The sequence below is a fragment of the Notothenia coriiceps genome, unplaced genomic scaffold, assembly GCF_000735185.1.
Source record: "Notothenia coriiceps isolate Sejong01 unplaced genomic scaffold, NC01 NC01_scaffold00031463, whole genome shotgun sequence".
In the NCBI taxonomy this organism is placed as follows: Eukaryota; Metazoa; Chordata; class Actinopteri; order Perciformes; family Nototheniidae; genus Notothenia; species Notothenia coriiceps.
Window position 1 is genome coordinate 214,108 of NW_011364164.1, and position 24,800 is coordinate 238,907.

Consider the following 24,800-nt stretch of genomic DNA (forward strand, 5'->3'; position numbering starts at 1 on the left):
TAAAACAAACTGCATCTCTAATGGCCTTTTTGTTTTTGTTTTAAGCTCTCTCATGAGAACAAACCCCCTCCCACCCACGCGCCCTTACCCAGGGTGCCCGTGCAGAGGCAGTTGTGAGTCCGGGGAGGTGGCTTAGTTTGGTGGCTGTCCAGAATCTGTTGCACTAGCTGCTCCACTGAGAAGCCAGAGCTGCTGTTCCCATTGCTGCAAGTCCACTTGATGCCATGAACTGCCGGGAGAGAGGAGGAGACAGAGACGTCAGCCAGCCCAACAGACCACCAGCCAGGCCAAACCCCCGCCCCACCCACTGCCACCCCTGTCTATCGGCCAGTAGACCAGTAGCATCATGCTGCTCACTGGTCCCCTCACAAAATCGTCAAAGTTACCTTGATAGAGAGGAACTAATACTTCCGCTCCCTCATGAAGAGAAACAAACCACCGAATGGCCTTGGTGTGTTCACTCGGTCACGTCAGTTTTAATATAGTAGTTTCAAAAATGTGAGAGGCACTACCTTTGGTTCTGATTGTACTACATACCACTCCATCCTTTTCATTAATATTGCAATATACCTACCTACATTAACTTTTACATATTTTTTCTGTTGCATTGGGCCAGTTGCTTTTCTCGTCTTTCTCCTCACTGTAATCCCTGTGCACTTTCTGTACTGCACTTCCCCCTCTCGTGTTGTCATGTCTCCCGCTCCCCTCTGTGAGTGCTCATGAAGGTGACAGCAGCCACAATCTTTCCTCTCTCACCCTCCGCCTCTGGGGAGTAATGTCATCTAGCCTCTGCTAATGCTGCTGCACCAAGCAAAGAAAGAGAGCTGTTCTCATGTAAAGCTCCACTCCCTGCCTCAGTCACACGTCCTTAGCAACTTCTACTTGCTTTTCACCGCTCTGTTTGCCAAGCAGCCACACCTTTTGATGAGACAGATCGTGGTTTCAGTGGTTGAAAGGGTGTAGGAGACACCAATGAGAGCTGCAACGCTCAGGCTCTCAGCCAGGGAAGAAAAGGTAATATTTGAGAAGCAAAGCATATTTAGATTGTCAAACAAAATCAAGCTAGTTTTAATTCAAGGTCTCTTCACTTCAGAAGCTGCTGTGGCTAAATATGCAAGAGAGATATGTATAAGGAGAGTCAGGTTTGCGTCCCTGTCTGTTTTCTTATGCGATAAAAGCAGTGGGAAACATTGTAAGAGGGTGAGCGTAATGCGGATTAAAGACAAAGCTAGTCAAGGCGAGTGAAAAAAAGAGACAGGGAAACTTGATTGGACGACTGTGATAGGGATCTAAGCTTTGAGATCCTTTGGCAGATTACAGGCTGGCCACCAGCAGATGTCAGCAAAACGTCTGTGATCAAGTTGAGATCAAACACTCCTCAGACGACTCTCTGTGGCAGGTTACAGGAACATTAACAGGATTCATTTTTGATCTTTTCTACAGTCAGATTTGTGCAGACATTATCTAGAGTGGGTGAGCTGAAAAAAAAAACGGGACACCAAAAGTGACAGGAGAGTTTCATCTGATGTCACTGCAATTACTGCACAAATAGTTGTGTCTGTCTGGAGCTCCCATTAGACAGTGTGGCTTGACACACTCTTTAACTTGTGACAGTGCTTATGCAAACAGTACAATTAGATGCTGCTAGTAATACTGACAAAGAGATGAAAGGGACACAGGGAAACTCAAAATGCTGTCATGAATCTCCCTCTGTGACAAAGCCAGTAGGGAGGCTGCAGGACAGAGGAGCATCCGTTCTGCTGATGTGACGCAGAGAGGGTGACAGAGCAAGAGTGAGAGCCTAATACAACAGCTTACATCCACCATGTACTGCCATCCCTATTTGTCCAAACAATCTCCCCTCCACCCTGATCCCTCATGCCAGAATCGCCTCAGCCCTCGAGACGAGCGTCACCCCGGTGGCTGTGGGTTGTTGACGTACAGTTACCACCGTGTCTGCCTGTCTGCTCTTCTCACTGAGGGTTGTGTTCCAAAGCAGACATGACAGGAGCAGTGCCACAAGGTTTAATCCCAGTGGCAGCGGCAGCAGAGGTACCAAACATCAAGCGAGTCACATCATCATCTTGATAACTGCATCCTGTCGCGAGCAGTATCACACAGCCCTAATGATACAACACAGTTGATCTGTACGACATGTACATATCCCATCTGATTGTATCTGCACCATTGGGCACTATATGGGACAGGGGAGTACAATAGTTTACATGATGGCTAGCCCTGTCTGTCTGGCCTTGGTCTGTTCCTCTCTGGCCCTGTGTGTGTCTTGCCTGGAGACAGGCCCTCTGTCTGTCTGAGTGTTTGTTAAAGCCGCTCAAGCGCTATCTGTCAGCAGGCTAGGGGCATAGCTGCGGAGAGTGCTGCGTGTTTATAGCATTAGACCAAAAGAGTGAATCAAGCTGGCTGCCTTGTCTATGGTGTTGTAGCGTGACTGAGTAGTGATGCCACTCTCTCACCCCCCCTCTTCCCTCCCTGACTCCTTCCTTTTCTCATCAAACGCCACAGGGAGTTAAGGAGCCAGAGGTCAGACAAGGCCATGTTCCACAGGGCTTATATTTGCACTTCCGCATGCGAGCATCCGTGCATGTGAAAGTTTTTGCGACTGAGAGCACGTGTGTGAGTTTTTTGAGACAGAATAAGCTCAACTGATCCATGAAATCCACATTTTTCCTTTGTTGTCTTTGTGTATCATTAGAGGTGTCAAATGATTGGTGCACTAGAGTATGGTGCAGAGAATATCAAAAGAAAAGAGCAAGACGGAATAGGGCAATTATATCGCAAAAGTTGACAATGCTCTAGAAAAATAACTATTTGACATTAAATGAAGGGTCCCTGTGCTGACAAAAACCTTTTTGAAATAAAAAATACTCAATATTATATTAGAAGAAATGCCTTCCATACAGCCACACATACTGTGGCAAACATACTGTACTGTACACTCCTACAATCTTGAGTTGTGTACTAAATATTCAAACTACAGAGTTTGATGGATTTGCACATTCCTGATTAAGGGAACATGGAAATAAGTCTTGCTAGTTCATATATACATCTTCTGAGTCATTAAGGACATTCTGCTGTGTACAAAAAGAATATTCCCAGCAGTGCATACTTATTATAAAATTCCTGTGCAATACAAAAAACCCTATCTACTAATACATGCAAATGCGTTTTCAAGATATAGGTCAGTCTGGGAAAAAAATGCACTGTATGTTAAGAGCTAATGTATTATTTAAGATGAAATAATGCATGGATAATACAGCATGACCTCATCACAAGTTTTTGCTGGGGTTGCTATGATACAGGACCACTAGATGGCAATGTTGCTCCATCCCTGAGCTAGTGTTGACATGCTGGCTGTTGCAGGAGAAAGCGAAGGGGATAGAGGGGAGAAGGAAGACAGAAAGCAAAGACAGAAAGCAGAAGAAGGTTTTTTGCTCTTTATGTAGCCCCCTCATGTAGCCTAGCTAGAAGGCATCTCACACTCCCCCTCTTTGTCCCAACAACTCCCAAAGTTAATGACTTTACGCATTACCGCAAATGGTGCTTGGTTTTTACATTAAGCCACAGATCTAATGAATACAGTAAGCCGTTGTTGTTCAGTGGCTGTCCTGAGGTAAGGCTTTATGTTAAAATATGTCCTAAAACTGATAGCAAGCAGAGCAGTGAGGGGGATGACAATATAGCCAAGACATCAATGATGACTGACTCGTCTGTATTCTGCCAGCATGTGTGTGCTTCTAAAGCTGCTGACACGTTCCTCTTTACCTGGCCACATTTCCAATAATTGGCCATCGGAATATCAGTCACAGCCCTGCTGGCCCCTGCCAGACACGCCCGGATCACACCGTGGTTGTTAAAGGCATCTTAACGGCTGTCTGAAAGATTTCCAATACCTCACAAGGTCCCCATTTGGCTATTAGCATCATCAGACAAACCCTGATTTTTTCCAAAACATTGCCTCAATCTTTGGGCAGATCTAGAGACTCATAAAAACACATAGTGCGCCTCACAGAGCATTAGTACAGCTGATAACAAGTCAATGTAGGGGGGGAGACGAAGGGGGGAATTTCTGGCGAGTCAGACATTCTTGCTCCCACGCACTAGCATGAATCAATAACCAGCTTGCTGCCCTCCTCTGCCTCGACTTCCTTCCTGGGCAAGAGAGGAAGCACACTCTCAGCTCGGTCAGAGTGGTGCCAGAGGTCTAAGGCAAGAGCTGAACTCTGACCCGTTACTAGCAGACGGGAAGAGCACACACTCATATTACATTGCAGGAACACTGCCATAAGATGTGCTCTGACTGAGGTGCTGAGGGCACTTAGTGTACCAGCCTTCAGCAAATTGGACTTGATATAACATACTCAGACAGACAACAGCCACTATGTATACTCTTCCCATGCATGTAGACATATAAATACAATTAAGGCCTTTTTAGAGGAGACAGCAACTGTTTATATTATAGGATATGAATAAAGGTTTAGACTGGGGCGACCATAATTGATTAATGGGATTTTTCAAATACTCACACATAGGCTTTAGCTGGCCGATCAGCTCCTCCTTCGTCCATTTGGCCCACTCCTTCTTGTCTGTATTGATGGAGCACAGGATCGGACCACATGGTTTCCCACAATCCTCAATGGCTGGAACATTCAAATAGTGGACGAGCACGATATCAGGGTTCTGTCGGGATCACACAGAGAGGGAGGATGGTTAGATGAGATTACTTTATGGACAGTCCGTATAAGAGCATGGTTTCTTGAAGATATAAATGGAGTTTTAGTGACACATTGATACTGTGGATCAGCCGTGAGGGCTTTTATTTGGAACAAGTCAGCTGGTTGATGAGAAATTAAATGTTGCTGAACTATGAGCACTGGATAGTAAGACTCAGGCCCAAGAACAGAGGAGTAAACGCACAACACGAACCACAAGCAGGGACCAGAACAAATCTGGGATCAGAAATCAGCAATAATCTCCCTCATTATGTCACTATTTGTATCGCCAAATGTGTGTGCCCTTGGACGTGTACAATAGTGTGTGTCAGCTTGTGTGTACGTGCGTGTGTGTGATAATTACAACGTGTGCTTGTGTAACACACTTGTGGCATTTTGTCAAGTCCTCCCACATGGTGAGTTGATGCCCTCAATTAACTCTGCCTGTATTTACCAAGTCAGAACTCAACCATTTGCAGGCTGCAAATTGTTACTGGGTTACCTCGGCAAATTCCCTAAATTGACAGCTTATGAATAATAGGTAGCGTTTAAAGGAATGTTGTGCCCGTGTGAATAACATCAATTCGCTGGTGTTATCCTGAAAAGCTTTGATTACAGAGCATGGCAAAGACTCACACAGGGAATGTTCCCATTCCAGTCCTTATCGCCTCCAATTTATTATAAACATCCGGGTGTCACTAAGCCCACAAGAACCTAGCAAACAAATACAGAACAATATTCCTACACTGACACATAGAATATAAATAAAAGCTGCCCTGATTACAACTGACCGCTATGCAGGCAAAAATAAGCTGATGTAAAGAAATAAAAACGAACAAAAGGATGCACGCAAAACCACACTTGCATGTATGCACTCGCCGCTTAATAAGACGCAGGAATAGGCAAAGCAACAAAGTCCTTGATAGAGAAAAATGCCGTGACAACATGTGTGTGTGACTGCAGTTTGAAGCTTCATCAGTACTAAGTGGCAAATAAATCAGGGTGCTGCTACTGCAGGTCTGTGCTCCCTCTCAGTGTGTACCATTAATCTACAGCTTCCTCCCCCTCTCCCTCTCTCTTTCTTTCTTCCCTTTCACCAGACGAGGGTGTGGTTCCGGGGCAAGCATATCCAAAGAAACAGCCTTTTTAAAACATCCCAGACGTACCATCTCAATGTGTTTGGGCAGACACAGCTCCAGTAGTGGAACAGGAGGAAAGAATATGTAAAACAGTCTCTGGATGACAGGTGACCTCCCAGGAGCGGAGCTGGACTCTACACTGTGTTATCTCGCTGCTTTCCTTGTCCCCTGTCATTGGTATGGACACAAGGCGACGACTGCTGCCCTGTTTGGATGGAGATGGCACCAGGAGCGTGTGATGCTCCCAGATGGCATCACCAGCTGTGTCAATAGCTAAGAGATGCCCTCAATCTTTTCTTGGAATGAGAGTGCCAAATCTGGACAGCTTCATTCAATTATGATCATGCATAAACGTATGTGGATGTATGGGAATGCTGGCGGGAGAGGAATATTCATAGACCCACAGTTCACGCGTGATTGTGAGCAGACACACACACACGAGCCAGGACACACTGATTAGCATACCATCACACACATAGATACTCCAGGAAATACAAGGGGTAGCTTTACACAATCATACACGTGGAAACATTTCCTTCTTCCAACACCCACACTCTCTGCTGTTTCCTGCCTTCTCCCACATAGCCACAACAATATGCACACACACAATAAAACACAAAGGAAGAGACATGTGGCAGCCTTAAAGCTCACCCAAACACACGTAATCTGTGTGGCTGGGCTTTACCAGTAGAGAATCTGCGATTTGTCTGTCTGGAGCTTTCTCTCTCTCCCCAATCTTGTTTCTGCTTCTTCCTCTTCCTACTTTACAACAGATTGAACAGTTCTCTTCCAACTTGAGCCCACCTCCACTCCGAGAGGAAAACAACACAATGAAAATGTAAAGCATCACATAAATCTATCAGGATGGTAATTTAATTTACTTTCCTGCTGGCTACTTTCTTTTTCTACAGTGTAATATCAGGATTTGATTCTCCTGGAGCAGAGGGAAAACGGCTGAGGGGGAACTTTTACGCCTGGATTCTATTTTCCAGAGAAAATGAGATCTCATTAACTTATTGATTAATTGTGTAATGTAGTCTTTTGGTTGTGTTTCCCATGCGGGTCTCAGGGCAGCTATCCAACCTCATTTCCGCAGAGGAAGGGGAGACTGGGATACATTCGCAGGAACCTGTGGTGTGCATGAAGGCGAGGATATGGAGATGTTTGCATCACCCACATATATGTGATTGTTATGACACCTATGTGAGTATGTGAGATCAAGCCTATAAATACATGTTGGACATATCTGTAGACATGTTTGCCAACAATTCCCATAATAGCTTCCTCATAGCATGAACGCATCATGTATATGTAAAATGTAGCATGTCTCCAGCCAGCATTTTGATGTTGCTGTGTTGTGTTAATGTTTACTGCGCCTCCCTTGAACAGATGGATAGATGTTGAGCTAATTACTAGCAGAGTCTTGGGGAGTCAGCCATGGGGGCGGAAGGCCTGCTGAGTGGGTGGTGGAGCGCCTTCCTACCCCTCCTTTCACTACTCTCTTTCTCAAATCCCACACGAGTGCCTCAACATACAAAGGCAGGCATGCACATAACGGAGAAAACACGGTCATGAATGCATTCACAGTCAATACACAGTTCAAGAGGCAAAACGTGAAAAAGTTGGTGTGCCAACACATACTTTTGCACACGCTTATGCGATATGCAGGACATCGCCATCGCAACCGGAGGATAAAGGTGCTGTTGTAGCCAGGCAACAGGTTTCTCTGGCACCCACGCACATAGAGGCAGCCAGTGCTCCTACGATCTCTCAGTGACTGCCTACCTCGTCCTAAAGTCATACAACCTGTTATACTCCCAAAGACGAGGAGGGAAAGACAAAGCAAGAGATTGGCTAATGGAGCTGAAGACACAGACGGAGTTAGATGTCGTTGCAGACAGATGACCTTCTACAATGACCTTCTACTTTCTGCTGAATGTGAGTTAGTATATGTGTATGCTGAGCTGCACCTGAGATGTAACTAAGTTGAGTACAAAGCACATCTATGGGTCTAAACTCAGTGGTAAAGTAATGAGTGTCAGGTTAGGTTTATTTGACCCCGCCACTCTCTTGGAACACCTCCATGTAGCCACTACTCCAACACCCCACTATAGCTCAGACTGGGTTGGAGAAAGAGATACCTGGAAATGCAGAGACAGAAAGAAGAATGGGAGTAACATCTCTTATATTGGCAGGCAGGGAGCTCTGCTCTGTGGTTGTACTCTACTATAGTAGGCCTCGCTTTCACAACCCGTGCACAGGAGCGATAAGAACACCATTAACTTGAAAGAATCTTAATTGAGAGGGGATGCTTCATACAATGTGGATGAGCCTGGGAGTGCAGGAGGAAACCTTGTTCCTCTCTGATAAAATAACCCACACCCAGGAATGGGGGCTTCAAAGCCTGTCACAGGAAAGAGCAGAGCAGAAAGGGGCTCAGGTATGGGAAAGCCCCCCTTTTCCACTTTTACTCTGAGGGAGGAATGGGGAGAATAAGCAAAAGGGGAAAGGCACGAGGCACTCCTTCATGGGAGAATTGAACTAGCAGGCTACAGGGATATCCATTTCAAAGCAAAATATCATAAAAAAACAGGAACAGTCAATTGTTTTGTCACAAACATTCAGCATCAAGGCGTAAATACAGATGGGAGGTGGATGTGTTGGTGTATTTGTTTTTGTGGATGTTTCTGTGCCTTTATGTATCCTCGCCTGCCTACATTACATTATAAATAGCGAGTGAATGAGTGTCTAGAGGCAGATATCCGTATGTTAGTTTGGCGTGTGCACATCAGTATGCAAGCAGAATGAGAGCAATGAGCTGTGAGTGTGAGTGGATCTGCTACTTTGACTGCATATTCATGCCGTCTGTGCCTGCAATTCATATTATATTTTGTGGTGTGGATCTTCGCATATGTCTTTGCAGTCTCCTGTACATAAGGAACACCTGTGTAATATAAGTTTGTGTTTTATGTCCTGTGCTGTGGTCCACTGAACGGGTACGAGGGGTTATTAAAGCTCCGCTCTCTCAGCTGTGCGGGGGCAGGTGCCCTGGCAGTGGCATAGTGATGGATGGCATTGGGTGCCAGTCATTAGGCAGCCTCGTGGCCTCTGGCTCTGAGGTTACACTCTTAAACACCGACCTCCCCCGCCTGTCCCCAAACACCACCGCTCATTTCAAGGTCAACTGCCTCTGTGGAGCTGTAGGTTCACCTCCACAAGGCACGAGACCTCTTGCTTTTGTTTGGAACCTTTATCACTCACTGCCAACGGGTGTGTTTTGGAATATGGGGGTGGACGGCTACTGCCTTGCCACGTGCAGACACAGCCTCGCACACACACATGCAGAACATGAGGCAACACAAGTGCAGCACATACAAAAACACACACACACACACACACACCAAGGTAAACAAAACCCCGCCTCAAATCTTCCCGAAAAGGCAGCAAACAGCCTGAAGCTCCTGTCTAGGTAGAAGAGCAATCCCCTAATCTCAACGTGCCTCCCCCTCCTCTCTCTCTCTCCCTCTCTCTCCCTCTCTATCTCTCCCTCTCTCTCTCCCCCTCTCTCTCTATGGGCCCTCTATGACAAACTTGTTGTTAAAATGTTCCAATTTTAGAATACAGACAACCTAATTAGGGTGTCTGAAGTCAACGCTCAACTTAACTGCTACAGTTCACCCTCTACTGCATCCAGCTCTCCAACAATCACAACACTGTCTGACGTCCAAGCTAAAACGATGCCCGGGGTGCGTACCAATCCAGGGGTAAGCTCCAGTTTACGGAGGATTTCTTAATGTGAAATACCTCGATTCACCTCGTCCGAAGCATATAGCAGGGATGGCAGAGTAATGCCCAGCAGGAGATCCTGATTTAGGGAAGATTCACACTCCACCTCTTACCTCCACTACCTAGTGTACTGGCTGAAAAACATGAAAGGCAGAGCTTGGAACTTTTGAGGAACAGGAAGAGGCCAGCATGTTTGAGCGTGTTTCGGAGGAAGCCAGGGGCTGAGGCCTGTGATGTTTAATTCAGCAGCACATAATCACTCCGATGGAGTTGAGAGCGGGGCTTTAAATAACTCAGCTTAGAGGGGCAGAACTGCTTCACTCTGGGTGGGGGAATACAAGTCTTTGTGTGTGTATGTGAGTTTGTGTGCACGTGTTTGTGCACTTGTGTGTGCAATTGTGCAGATATGCGAATGCATTTCTACATGTCTGTGAGTGAGTGTGCAAGAGAGTGCTCCTCTATTTTTGTGTGTGGCATCTCCCTGCTTTGAAATATTCGATTTGTGCAGTGCACCACAGTAAAAGGTGGAGTGTGTGTGTTGCTGTGCCAAGCATCTGCATGCATTACAATAAAGGTGCAAAAGGCCAGCATTCAGAGGCTGAATATGGAGGTGCATTCTGGATGCCAAGCAGGCAGGCAGTAAGTCAAGCGGTAAGCCGGGCAGTGAGGCATTGAAGCCCCTTTAGCCGCCACAACTCAACTCACAGTTTACAGCCTACTGATTCTACCTAAGGCCTTTTCAGAGCCTCTCCATTAGCTGTTGTGGTCCCAAGTGAGAGGCCACGCTGCCCAGGGGCAAGCTGAGAAAGGGCCATCAGAATCCCATCCGCATGCCATAATGGCCTTGGCTAAGCCCATGGCACTGATCCTAATATTCTGTGGCCATCCAGGTGACACAAGTCACACTGGAATAAAAGGAGGGGAAGGAAGTGACTGAGCTCTATCAGACACAGGGAGGATGTGCTCTCTCTTCATGGTTATTTTCTTTGTTTCCACCTCGAAATAACCTCTCAACCTCTGCCTTTCTTCGAGCCGTTTCAACTCTCCCATTTCATCACTTCCTCCCGGGGCATAGTGCAATTCATTTGGACGAGGAAAACACGGCTTATGCCATCTCTCTCCACTGCCTCTCTCATGCCCTCGCTCCCTTTCATATCAGAGCTGAGTCTGATTTGTTTTTGTGTGTCGTCATTCTCCCCGTGTCACTTGACAAGGCGCACTATTTATGTGCCTGTGCCCGTGTCTGTGAGCAAATCAGAACTTCACAGGAGCAGCCAGGGGAGATGTGCTGGTGCATTTCTTAACAGGGAGTCACCGGGAGGACTGATGTGTGTCCAGCAGCAAGACAGTCCAACCTGGCCACTATCTGCGTCTGCAATGGCCCACTGAACAACAATAGATAAAACCGGTTGCCAGCTGAAACAGCAACAACAACTGTTGAGGTCGTTACAGAAAACATAACCAGTCAAGCACAGACCAGTGGAGCATTAATGCACATATATGTAGATATGAACTCACACTGCACATGCATCAAGAGACTTGCACACAGGGAGAACAGCAATGGCCACAGGACTGGTGAGACTGTGTGCTCTGTCAAGCATGGTGAGGGGCTCATTATTATTACTGGGCTGGATACTGGAGCAGCCCCAGAGCTCAGCTTGGCAAGACCTCTCTCTGGAGACACACACACATACATACACTGGCCTCTACACACATACATACACACCGAACAAATGGGTAATCAAACGTCCGCCCCTGCGAGAAAAAAAAATGCTGAAATGGTCTCCTAGCAACCAATGGTGTATTGTATTGGGTCCACATGAAAAATTGAAAACTAAATAAAGTGTGATTTTGTCACACACGACCGAATGGAAAAAAACGAGGTTAAGATTAACAGTGAACATTAGAGAGATAAAGGGGTTTAGAGGGTGAAGTACGGGGTGGTCTGTGATAAGATGTCGTGAATGGGATATGAATGTTATGAAGAGAGAAAGAGAAAAGGACGCATCAGAAGTCTGCCAATCTAATTGACAAACAAGAGCATTTCCCTAGCCTCTCTACAGGGGCAGTGTTGACTGCAAGATGATCCTCAGAGCAGGTCCACAGACAGTTAAGGTCATGGGAATCTGTTATCAAATCACAGCTCAGAGAGAGATCATCAAGGGAATACATCAGTGTCTTACACTCAGTTACAAATATGGAGCAGCACCACAGGGGTGGGGATTACGCAAGAACCAGAGCATAGGCTTTATAAAATGGCCTAAAACAAATCGCTGCGTATCACACAGGGTTCAAATGCAAAACACGGGGGGTTCTGCAATCAGGTAAGAGTATTGGTTTGTAAAATTGCTGCAGAGCCCTGTACAAAGAGGCGTAGCTGTATCTCTGGGGCTCTACGGAGCTTTTTGATCATTGCAGAACATTGCAACTATAAAACACACCAAGTCCCCTTTAAAAAGATTCAACACAAAGAAAGTGGCATTTCATTCTTTTATCTGTGTTTCATGCGTGGAGCAAAGCAGCGTGTAATAGCGTGCGTGTGTGTTTCCATAAGATACTAGTGTGTGTGCATGTTTGGTACATCTGTTTGTAAAATTGTCAGTGTGAGGTAGTGAGAAGCATGCTATCTCCATCCAGCAGCTGCCACAAAGAGGCTTCCCAAAAACAAGCGCAGGGCCATGACAGAGACAGAGCGACCGCAGCCTTCTGGTGGTGTAATAGGAAATTAATTGAGACCATCAATATGGTATTAATCATTTAAGTACAGGTGCTGAGGTGGCACTTTGCTGACTGCTCTACTGTTGGCAGCACTCACATACACACACACACAGTAAAAGTTTGACCTGCTGTTTTGCAAAAATGTAGGTGAGGACAAAAAAGAGAAGTCAAATAGGAAAAAGTGGTGTTTCCTGCAGTCGCACAGAGAGACAGTGGGGTAGTTTTTATTCACAGCAATCCAAGGTCATCCTTCCTTTCCCCCTGAAAGTGGTTTGTGTTCGGCTCTGTTGAGCTTCCTCTGATAGCGACTAAACAGAGGGACAGAAAATTGAATGGGGTTGCGTATTCTGAATGATGTTCGAATCAGGAAATGACAGGTAAATGTAGGGAAATATTCATCAACTCCCTTGGAAGCCATGTTTCCTATAACTCCTAATCCTTCGCGAGGCAAAGCACAGTGAGGACTGGAGTGCCGGTGTTAATCAGCCAGAGGAGAGCCAAATTGCAGCAACTACATTAAGCCGTTAAGCACACCACGTCTCCAAATTGTTTGAGGTGTCTCACTGAGATGAATGTGTCTTCTTATGAATAATACATCACACGCAGACAAAACCAAACTTCATATAGATGTGTGTCACTGCACATACAGACATGCACACCAATGGCATGCGACACGGGGTTTGTCTCTTGCTGAGATAGTGTGAAAGCTGTGCATGATGGGGGTTCTAAGTGTATGGAAGAGATCAAGGGGTTTTTTCAAATAATTTTGGACTGATTGAAGTCCAGCGTCAACAAACCTCCATAGGCACTTTACACCAACACCTTCGCCACCTCAGTGTCAAGGTTGAGCCTATCATGTTTATGATTCAAGAGCTGTAGATAAGATGGAGATTGATCTGTATCGAAAGGCAAAGAAGATTGCCAAAGCTCAGAGTCAGCTTAAAAGCAGGCAGAGGGAGCAAAGGGGGAGAGAAAAAAGGGAGTAAGAGGAAAAAATGCATTAACACAGGTCTGGCCCTGAGAGAGCACAGAGTAATGAGTACTTCCTCTGCACACACTGAATACTGTGGAGAGAATATAGACAAACCATCATGACCAGCTGATTGATGCCGTGTCTTTGTGAGCGTGTGACTGTTTGATCGGTTTCTCTGATTGTTGCCACGCTGGAGACTTGCAACTCTGGACTACTGACACTATCCCTCTTTTTGAGCTGTGTTTGAAAGGCTGGAGACACCTAATGACTGTATCAAAAACGGCAGGTACCTTTGAGTTATTTAAGTTTGAGTATACAGGGTTAGGGAAGGAAGTATAAGGGAAGTTTTAATGTTAAAGAAAGTGACACTAACTACTAGCACACCATCATGTGAGAATAAGAGGCTCTTTAACACATCAGCTTTAATTTAGCATGTCTAACGGTAACACAAAGTGATGTCATCAAATAGAGCCGTTTTCAAAGGCCAGAAGAATGTGGGAGCATACATTAATACATGTATTTGTGTGTATGCATATGGGACCGAGGGAGGGATAAGACCCTTTGATGTATCTCCCGACGGCCTTGGCCAGCTTGCAGGAGAGGAACAGAGTCGAGGCCACTAGAGAGTTGGGGCCCGAGCCCTGGGGCCTTTTCGTTCCCTCCACCTCTCATCCTGCCTTCCCCTCGCTCCTCTGATCAATATTGGGTCCTAATCATTGAGGACAGTACGGTAGTCCTCTCTTTCTCTCATCTCCTCTCACTTTTCTTCTCATTGTTTTACAACCTCTGCTTCTACAGTGCTTTTGCCAACTAGCATACATTACACATGTTCTCTGAGTGTATATGTGCTTGTTTGCGTGTGTATGTGTCCATCCATATTGGAAAGGCAGTCAGTTTGAGTCGCTGTAAATACGTGAGAAGGCTTATACAAGGCTGTTAAAATGTGTGGATGCGTCTGTGTACAACAAGATAAGGGAATATCCTTGAAAAAGCAACACCAACATAAACCCCAGTGAATTACGAACAGCATGCATAAACTTGAATAATAAAACATCCCCTAATTTTGGTGGCTTTATCCCGGTTATCTAATTGACTGTGTCTTTTTTTTCTTTCTTTATTAACTAATGAATGAGGCTTGGTGGGGCCAGGCAGCAATAAGTAGCTCTGCTTTAAACCCCAACTGCATCAGAAAAGCTGAATAATTTGTAGGAGAAATAATTACGGGGCAGAAGAGCAGGCATCAATCCTGGAACATCGACACTGCCCTCGCTTGGAAACCACCTCACCCATAAGCCAAGGCTCCATTAGGTATTGTCTGGGGCCTACAGGCTAATTTGTTTGCATCAATAATACATTCAAAGGATTTATCTAACTTGCAAATGAGTGTTCATTTACTGGTCCACGAGGCAGGGAGGAGAGCATGCAGCAGGAGAGAAGGTGTGAAAGGCTGAAACAGCTGGTTGGGACAGAGTTAACCCTTTGCTAGGCAGCAGTAATGCGTTACAGATCTACCATTTAGTCAGTAGTATTCAGAAAGAGTTCTTCTGACATGCTTGGATAACAGCCAGTGTTTATGTAGGGCACAGAGAGGCCAAGGTGCTGGTGACCAACCCTTGGAAAGGCATCAAAACTGAAGCAGAGAGCCTCTTCACAGCCACAACTTATCACCTGCTGCACCGGATATTCTCTGATCTTATGCCAAGTGACACAATGACAAAGAGGAGTGTATGTGTCTGTGAAGATGTATGCATTAGAGAGACATGGTGGGTTGTCCTTCTGGGATCCCGGCAGCCCTTTGATCTCTGTGCTATGCTTTCTCCCCACAGGTGATACCAGGACGTGCGGAGGGAGGGGGAGTTGAGGGTTATCGTGAGTAAGCTAGCGAGAGAGAGAGGGAGAAAGATGGGAGAGGAGGAAGGAAGCTGGCCATGAACATATGCTGCCTCTCAGTGCCAAGCCCCACTGGCTCAGGCAACCCACGCATACGCTGCCACTGCCGCTGCCACTGCCACTCCAGCCCTCTCCAACACCAACACCATGGCACTACTTAGTCAAACAAAGCTGGAGAGATGAATCTGGAAAGAGATGGGCTCTCCCCAGTCTCAGTACTGCCAGGGTAGGGCTGCTTGGCTTGGATAACACAGCCTGTTTATACACACACACACACACACACACACACACACACACACACACACACACACACACACACACACACACACACACACACACACACACACACACACACACAGACTAACAGCACACTCCCAGGGGCTTGGGTACAGCAACAGCAATAAGAAAAACTCTCATGAGGCAGGAACAGGGTTGACAAACACACTCTCTCCTCCGTCACAGACTAGGAAAGCAACCCTGGACCATTTAGCCCACCCTCACTGTGGACTCACACACACCTGCACACACAAATATACAAACACACATAGACATTTACACACACACACACACAAAGGCATACACATAGCGGGCCTTAAAATACCTTTTCTAAAAATAGGAAGCGAGAAGCGGGAAATGGGACTGAGGCTATTATTATTGCGCACACGTCCTGCCTGGTCCCAGCAAGGAAAGGAAAGAGACTAATGATTTTCCTGGTGCAAGCAATTAAAAAACTATTTGTCACCTGCCAGGCTGCATATGACGTTAGGGGCCTTGGCAGAGGACCACAGAGTAACTCTGAGTATACACACTGTACACACACAAAGTGGGCCGCACCACATTGAAATGGTGCATGAGAACCAGGTGAAGCTGGTGGGTCACAGAAAAAAAAGGGAAACAAAGGTAGAGTGAGGTAAGAAAGAATGAAATGTACTTTGGATAGAAGAACAGAGTTGGGTAAACGGCTGATTTATCCGGACAGGTTAATACCGGGCCAGACAGCGCCTCAGACAGCACACTGCCATCAGGAAGTCATGTAATATTTAGACCCCAGCCAATGCAAGTCATTCTCCTGCTGCTGTGCTCCTGGCTAAAATAGAAATGTATATTTCCCTCTCTTCCCTGCCCTCCTGTCGCTACCTAAGAGCGCAACAAGAGAGCAACTGTCTGCCACACTCACAACTTCGTCTCTCGCCCTCACTCTGCTCCACACAGAGAACAGTCTGAAACGTGCAGGTTTAAACACACGATCATTTTAACTGAATATCTGCACTCCTGGCTGGACATGTCTAAGTGGTTTAAGGAATTTTAACTCACCCAAGGAAAAAAAAATCACATTTCATTGAAAATCAACATTTTAATATCATTAAATAACTCCCTTTGCTGCAGTTTCTGTATTAGGAGGTACACATTGTAAACACTATGGGGAGATGAGGAAGAGCCTGTCAAATCTTAGTTATCTAAGAAGGCTACTGGGAAGCACATTTTTTTGTTGCAGTTGAGCTCTCCTCTGTTGGGTTACAAGTGGAGGGGAGTCTTTCCTTTGCAGTCTGTGTGAGGGTTTGGACGGGCCACGGGGCGCTCACGCTGACTAACACCTCCCACTATTAATAAGGAAACATCCTGTGATGCTGCCACAGGAGGCCAATATTGGGCCAGAGGAGACAACCAATATAAATTGGGAGGGGGCAGTAAATAATATTAAGACGTGCGTTATGCCTCCCTTGCACTGCACAGCTCTACCCAGATCCAGATGCAAGCACACACTCGGCTGCAGTAATTTACGAGGTAGCTCGTTAACGTCGGGTGATTTGCGCTGCTCGTTTGCTCCCGCTCATCTCTACCAAATGATATCATCTTCTACCCCTAATCTTCTAACTCTAATCCCCCATTCTCAAAGCACCTCCCCCGCCCCTCCCACCTCTTGTTTCCTTCCTACCCTTCTACATTTCTCTCTCCTCCTCCTCTCAATCTCTGTGTCTTCTCAGGTTTACGTGGGCGACTTTTTTTTAAAGGCGGTGCAGACGGAGATAGGAGCAGAGCCATCCCAGTCATGTGTACTCAATATGACATCTATCCAGATCAAAAAAGACTAAAAGAAGTCTGGTTTGACTCTGAAGGCTTTATGTGCCCTTGTAGTTACTTTTCCACTGCCCCCTACTGAGAGAGAATGAGAACAAGCCCAACAAAAAGAGAGAGATTTTCTCTCAAAACTTGCAGAGGGGAGAAAGCTCAGCAGTCCTGGGGAGACACAGTGGCAGAGAGAAATAAAGAAAGATACAGCGGTGGGAAGGGGGGTAGGGGTCAGAACAGGAAAGAAAAATGAAGAGGGTATAAAGCGAAGACAAACAGATGAAACAACATGCATAACAGAGATTGTTATCGACAATTAGGGAAAGCAATGAAATTGTTTTTATCCATAAAAAAATGTCTTTGAGGCTCACAGAACTTCACTATTAGCCTCTACTAATAAATTGATTTAGCCACATTGGCCCAATACTTTATTCTTGTCTTATATATTTTCCACAAACAGTCCTTAGTCTCTTCATACCTAACCCACAGAGAAATCTGCTTGTCTAAGACCAGCTGCAGCGTAAGGTAGATAGATATTCACAATGAAATAGCCAATTATAGAAATTGCAATCAGAGCTGTTGGTTTGTATGTTGATGAGTGGTAGCTGGTTAAAAGGGAATTGAGATCGATATCTGACTGAATGCAGAGTTAATGACTCTATATTACTACAGCTTTCATTCAGACTCCCCTTTGCTCCTCTCTTCGGTCACACACACATTCCCTCTCTGCCCTCTTTATTTTATTTTCGTTTATTTGAATAGGGACAATGCACATTAATGAACACTTTAATAATGCTTCAAGTGTAAATATGCCAGATTTTAGCTTTGAGCTAATTTCCATCTGTAGTCCCTGACATACAGCATATAAGAACATGACATACCTCTATCCTTTCCTTCCCCGTCTTATCTCTACCACTATGACACATCCAAGAGATCGTGTCGGGATGTCAGCCCTCATCCACGGCTAATTGGGGCTCAGAGGAGTAATCAGGGCAGGACAAATCGGACAGTTCTGGTCATTAGCTGTGACCAGTGTTCTCTGGGAAGCTGGGAGATGCGTGTACATCACGCCTGAGCCTCCATAGTGACATCAGATCTGTGGCTTGACATGAGTGGAGACACAGAGATTGGCAAAGCACAGAACACACTGTGTGGAGCATTTATTTTCCTCTGCTTTCTAACACACACAGGCAGGATGTTAACACATTTAAGCCTGGTTAGTGACACTATGCACAGAGACTCACTTATTGTCTAATATAAGAGAGGCGGCAACAGACTATTGGAGAGAATACACAGAGTACAACAGGGGTAATATCAAATCAGGATGGAGGTTGGTTGCAATACTCTTCGATAAGCTTACAGCGTTAGAGATATTTTAATCTCAATGCTTGCATCAGCGACAAGGGACTCAGTCATTTGATTCCTGCTCTGGTTAGTAAGTCAGTTCTCTGGGCTCTACTGAAACCCCATTTTGGTGTCAATAACAATCCTGGAAGTCATCGAAAGTAAACATGTCGATGGAGGCACCTTCTTGAAGTGGTGCGCACGGCTCTGGAGCAAGATGAATGTCAATTTGCCTTCCTGGCAGAGCTTTAACCTTTCAGGAAAACTGAATTATTTAAGCACCACATACCTGTTGTGGGCCTCTGTTTCTGCGTCTGGGCTGAGGCTGGTTAGGAGGCTGCATGATTGTATGGCCATGCACGCCTGTTTGGCCGCAGAGTGAAAATGGCAAGACAAATGCGGCGGGGGATTTGTGATAATTGGCCGTGCTGGTGGGCTAGGCGACGGGACTAGAGAAAAGGTCGCAGGCACTGAGAAACAGATCAGTCTGCCAGGAGGAGAGGAGTTTCTGTGCGCCTCTGGGGTTTAGCTCAACTTCTCTCTCGTTCTTCATGTGGGGAGAGAGCGCTCCAGCAGGGGCCATTAATTAAGCGCCAAAGTAACCTTCAATCTGTTTAGAGGTCAGGAGCCCCAGCGTCACTGTTTTGAGCAGGGACCTACTTTGAAAACTAACTCTATATTTTCTTTCTGAGGGTAACAGAGGTGCTCAAAGGATAAGAAAAGTGATTACAGAGAGAGGCACATGTTTTATTGTTTATAAGTTGAATAGATGGATAGGGTAAACTTAAGAGGCAGTATTTCTGTGTACAGTAACTGCACACAAGAAGGAGGAGAAGCGAAGGAGATGAGGGGAGCCACGGGGACACGGCTCACACCCCGACATGATCGTGAAGCAGCTGTTCTCCTCATGGCAGAGAGTGGGGGCCTGCCAGCAGCAGCATGCTGCTGAGAGCATCGTGGTCTCTCACCATAGCGCAGAAACAGATCGGAAAAACTTCACACGCACGCACGCACGCACGCACGCACGCACGCACGCACGCGCGCACGCACGCACGCACACACACACACACACACACACACACACACACACACACACACACACACACACACACACAGGCTGACAGATATAGAGATGCACCCTCACATTGCATATACTGCCCCTAGTTATCCTGTCAGTCCGGTGTTGAGGTATTGAGTTGAACAGTAATGTCAGGTGATAGGAGTCAAATTCATATGCTATAAATCTGATCTGATACTCTGTAGAGGTGCATTTCCACTTGATACAAACAACAGCCTGCATAGCTAAAGGCAATTATATTTCTACTGCCTCCATTTGCCCTGAGGTTGTAGACAGCTAGTCAAAACCTCGCCAGGTTTTCCTGCCTCTCTACCCTCTCAGTGAAATCAACAGAACGTTGCCCAGGCTCATCCATGATTTATCTCAGTGAAATATTCATTAGGTAGCCTTGCATAGTCTGGACGTATCTGATGTGAATCTGGACCTGACAGCTCTGCTCCGTCATCACACATCACCTGAGCCGCTCTGAATCCGGCACCTGTCTCCCAGTGCTCAGCACAGAGGCAGCTAAACTGATCCGAATGAATAGAGGACTCTGGTAGATATAAAGAATCAATCTGTCTGCCTTTAGCCTGCAGGCATGAGGCTCTGGGTCTGTAGCTACTGTATCCTGCTTGCACACCGACCTATGACGGATCACTGCAGCAAAGGAGCTACTCAACTTTTCCAATTCAATTAGTTAGAGGGCGAGAGAGGCCTCTGGCCCGACTGATGGCGCTGAGTACATGTTAGGCTCTGCACATGACGCGCTGACAGCAGTGCCCAGGTGTATTGATCTTTGGAGTCTGGCGAGTTTGTGATGTGAATAACATGGGACTTTAAAGGGAATGGGTGTTTTTGGATAAATCAGAAATAAAAGACTGATGTGTTGAACAGTCTTAAAGGTTAGAAGATAGTATTTTAGTGCCATGGACAGCGCCTGCAGAGCCTACACTGCTCAAGGTTGTCTTAAATCACAGTTATCACTCTGCCTGTCCAATTAAGTAACCTTTGAATTATTCCATGAATTAAACTAGCTGAAAGACTGTCTAACAGTGCTGGAATGATCACAGGGACAACACTGAGAACTCATTTTCCCACATCACACTAATTCAAGTGCTTCCAAAGTCATTATACTCTGAAGGACTAATGTAATAAGAAAAATGTAACTGCAGTGAATGGTGATATTAATAATGTATTCTTGTGAGACAGAGACTAGAGCACAGTGGCCTAAGCCAAGGAAGGTAAGAGGGAGAAAGTGATAGCTGTGAAGAAACAAGGTCGGCGTCAGCATTCCCTGCTGCCTTACTAGTCATTTCATTATCTCATCCCTCTCTCCTCCTCTTTAAAGTAGGAAAAGCGGGAAAGGCTATTGACCCCTCTCTGTGTTCGTGGCAGGCAGCAGGACAAATGAAGTTTCCCCTCAGACCCCCTCCGTATTAATATCATAATTATCCCCACCTCTGTCGCCCCCCGTCGGCCAGCACAAACTCCACTGTCTGATTTGATGGAGAGGCGCAAGCGTGGAATTACATTCGATTAGCACTAAACAAGAGAAGGGGACACGGAGCAATAGAATCAATCAGTGCCACCAGGATAGGAGAGATCCTCAGTGTCAATGGGTGTGTGTGTGTGTGCCATGGCAGCTTGAAGATGGAACGACTGAGTACTAATAGAAGTTTGTTTTTAAGTATCTGGTTATGCATACTCCAGCTGACAGCATTTACAAAGTAGATTGCACGATAAACACATCGCTAAAGACTGCTATATTGCTGCACTCAGTGATAAGTTGAAAGAGAGCATTAGCAGAAAATGTTACAATCAATCTTTTTGTATTCGGTGCCCTTTGTGTTCAGTTCGATCTTCAATTTGCTCAATACAAATATGTTGTAAATAAGTTTCTCTTCGTTCATTCAATAAGCAATATGCTGTATTTTAGCAGTACACTGATTGCAGCAACAATCCAGAACTGAGTTTAATATCATTTATCACAAGTATTATTTTTATCGCAGTATTCAGCTGTGTTTTCGCATTGTTCTATATATTGTGCAGCCCTAATGTTTATGATGATTTAGGGACTTGTGTTTTTTCTTGCTACAGCATTAAAAAATATCCCGTAGTTTAACAAAAAGCTCTATTTTCTTCTCACCAATTCCACCGAAATAAGAACTTTTTCTGAGTGACAAACCACACAGCCCGCTCGGGGCAACTCTCTGTCTCAGCAGCAATTTGGATTCATTGTCTGCAACCCCAGATAACTGTGGTGGTACTCTTCTTTAGTCTCAGCCATTTGCGGGGATGGGCCAGACATTTTAAAGTGGTCTAATGCCATAGAGAGGTGGAGGTAGTGCGGTGGGGATGAGCAGATTGAGAGTGAGAGGTGAAAAGAACAAAAGGAAATGAATGGAGTTAGAGAGGACCCCCCTTGCAGGTCTTCCATCGTGTCCCCTGTCTCATTACCCAGGCTTTGACTCAATAAAGAGTGGATAAAGAGTGGATAAAGTGGCACATACCCACAGGCTAACCCCCCTTTAAAATACCTTTCACCAACGTCACTCTCTGCCTCTCTTGCACACACACATCCAAAAATACACGCACAGTCCCCTTTCTATTCTGCGGTGTGTTCTTTTAAAACATCTTTGAATCTATCTTTTCTCCACAGCTTTTTTTTAGCCTAACTTTTAAAAAGTTGTGTCCATCTCCCTGCTCTCTCATTCACAGTCTGTGTCTACCCTCTCTGTCCTCTGTGTTCCCTCCCTGTCGGTGCTGTGTAATAGGAGTTATTTTCATCCCTGTCTCTCCGTGACTGTGGCTGCTGGTTGGCTGAATATTTACATTTTTCACTCACTGGTGACCTTTCCCTGTTGCCGCTCTGGGAGCTCCAGTCTCCTTGCTGCTCTGCTGTTGACAGACTACTGCCTGCAAATCTCATATGGACACAGCAAATGGTACACAGGGAGTCAGGGACAGAGGGTTCAGAGACTGGAGAAAGGTGGAGAAGGGAAGAAAGAGACTGTTTTAACCAGAGCTGAGTGTTTGAATGAAATTGGCTTGAGGGGACAGGTGTTGAAGGTCTATCTGCATCTGTAGGGGTCTGCCCTGAAGTGGTCTAATCTGATACCTCTGATGTCATGGTGCATTCCTCTCAGCACAGATGTTCTGCAATAAACCGTCTGAAAAGAGATGGAAATCTGGGGTTCCAGGAAATCTCAGTGTCAAAGAATACACTAGGTTGTGAGTAAATGTTTTTTGTTGCACAGCAGAAGGTTTTCTTAATTTTTGGAATCAGAGGAATCTTCACAGCTGGTACCTGTGAGACATGTAGGAGATCTACGGAGCAGAGTGCGAGACAGAGTTGAAGGGCCAGGGATTCAACAACACAGTTGTTCTTAGCTGATGCTCCGCAGTAACAGGACAACAAAAAGTCAGTGAACTCCTCAAAGTGTTATGAGTGTTTATTTGAGTGTGCTAAAACAGGCAGAGGGAGAGTGAAAAGAGGGCTGTAGTTTAAAAAAAGCCGGTGACCCTGGTTGACCCAAGCCCTCTGCATTATTCACCTTCTGTGTGTAAACATGTTTTTACTTCCCAGTGGTGTTCCTCCTTTAGGACTGAACTCAACCAAAGGAAAGGGTTCACTTTTAAAAATAAACCGGAATTCCCATTATGTACCTTTTTAGAGTAATTCATCAAAGCTTCTTGTCCATACTGGCCGTGTATAGATATTTTACTAACGCAATACCAATGTAGGGAGACAACATTCACATTCCTCTTTCTGTACTATAAGGCTAAAATCAGGAATCAGACGTGAAAAGATTAAAGAGGCCTTTTTAAAGGTCCCCTGGCCTATTATACTGTTTTACATTACTTTATTATAGGTCTCAGATATATACAAAACATGTCTCTGAAGTGTTTGGCTCCAAATCCCAAACAGATCATTGCAGCATCCCATAATCCCCTCTGTTTCAGCCCTGTTTCAAAAGTGCTGATTCTCTGTCTGTTACTTCAGATGAAAATAAGGAGCCCCTCCCCACGCCCCTCTGAGAGATATTTGGTTAAAAAGAACTCAATGGTGCTCTAGGAGGAGATTCAGGTGACAAGGTGGGGGGGGTTACCTTGGTTGGTGATTGGCTAATGGTTACACAAGCCAACAAAATCATTATGACATCATAAAGTGGCCAAAATCTGATCAGCTCACTTTCAGACAGGTTTTTATAGAAATGGATCAGGACAAAAAGAGAGGGGGTCTTTGTTCCTGAAACGTTCAGAATCTCTTTACACAGAGGGGACACATGTTGATGTATAAAAGTGGATTTTGCATAATTGGTGACTTTTAAGCCTTTTGGGGTTTTCCCTTTCCTGTAGTGTGTTATATAAGTTCCCTACATAGGGAGTTTCTCTTCCACACACCCTGCCTGAAACGCCTCCATTGGATTCCTTTGTTTACTTCTGTAACACAGTGACATCACAATGTGAGACTTGTACTTCTGTTGTTCAGTGCTCAACACATTGTAAGTGATAGGCTATGGGGCTGGACATCTCTGGGCGGTTGAACAATAGGGCCCCTTTAAAAGAAGAAATGTTCATACCAGAAAGAGTCGAAGTTGCACACTTAAAGGTGGGGTAGGTTGCACAAATGATTTCTAAACCTCCCTCAGTTAAAGGTGGGGTAGGTAGTTTTGTAATTCCATGGAATATAACAAAAAGGTTAACTCGAGCCGGTTTCTCAAACTTACCTACCCCACCTTTAAGTGTGCAACTTCGACTCTTTCTGGTATGAACATTTCTTCTTTTAAAGGGGCCCTATTGTTCAACCGCCCAGAGATGTCCAGCCCNAGGGATTATATCTCTTCGCTGGCCTGGGAGCGCCTTGGGACCCCCCAGTCAGAGCTGGTTGATGTGGCCAGGGAAAAGAACGTTTGGGGCTCTTTGCTGGAACTGCTACCTCTGCGACTCGACCACGGATAAGCGGNAGGACAAAAAGAGAGGGGGTCTTTGTTCCTGAAACGTTCAGAATCTCTTTACACAGAGGGGACACATGTTGATGTATAAAAGTGGATTTTGCATAATTGGTGACTTTTAAGCCTTTTGGGGTT

At 45.5% G+C, this 24,800-nt stretch overlaps 1 protein-coding gene across 1 annotated transcript in view; it reads right to left on the reverse strand.

Annotated features, from left to right (window-relative positions):
• The window catches only part of camta1a (calmodulin binding transcription activator 1a), a 151,462-nt gene that overhangs the window by 27,728 nt on the left and 98,934 nt on the right, over positions 1-24,800 (reverse strand). The window contains exons 4-5 of the mRNA XM_010787918.1: positions 4,545-4,698; positions 89-229 (exon numbers count right to left, since the gene is read on the reverse strand). Of these exons, the coding sequence (XP_010786220.1) occupies positions 89-229; positions 4,545-4,698 (295 nt within the window). The remainder of the gene's footprint in view (positions 1-88; positions 230-4,544; positions 4,699-24,800) is intronic.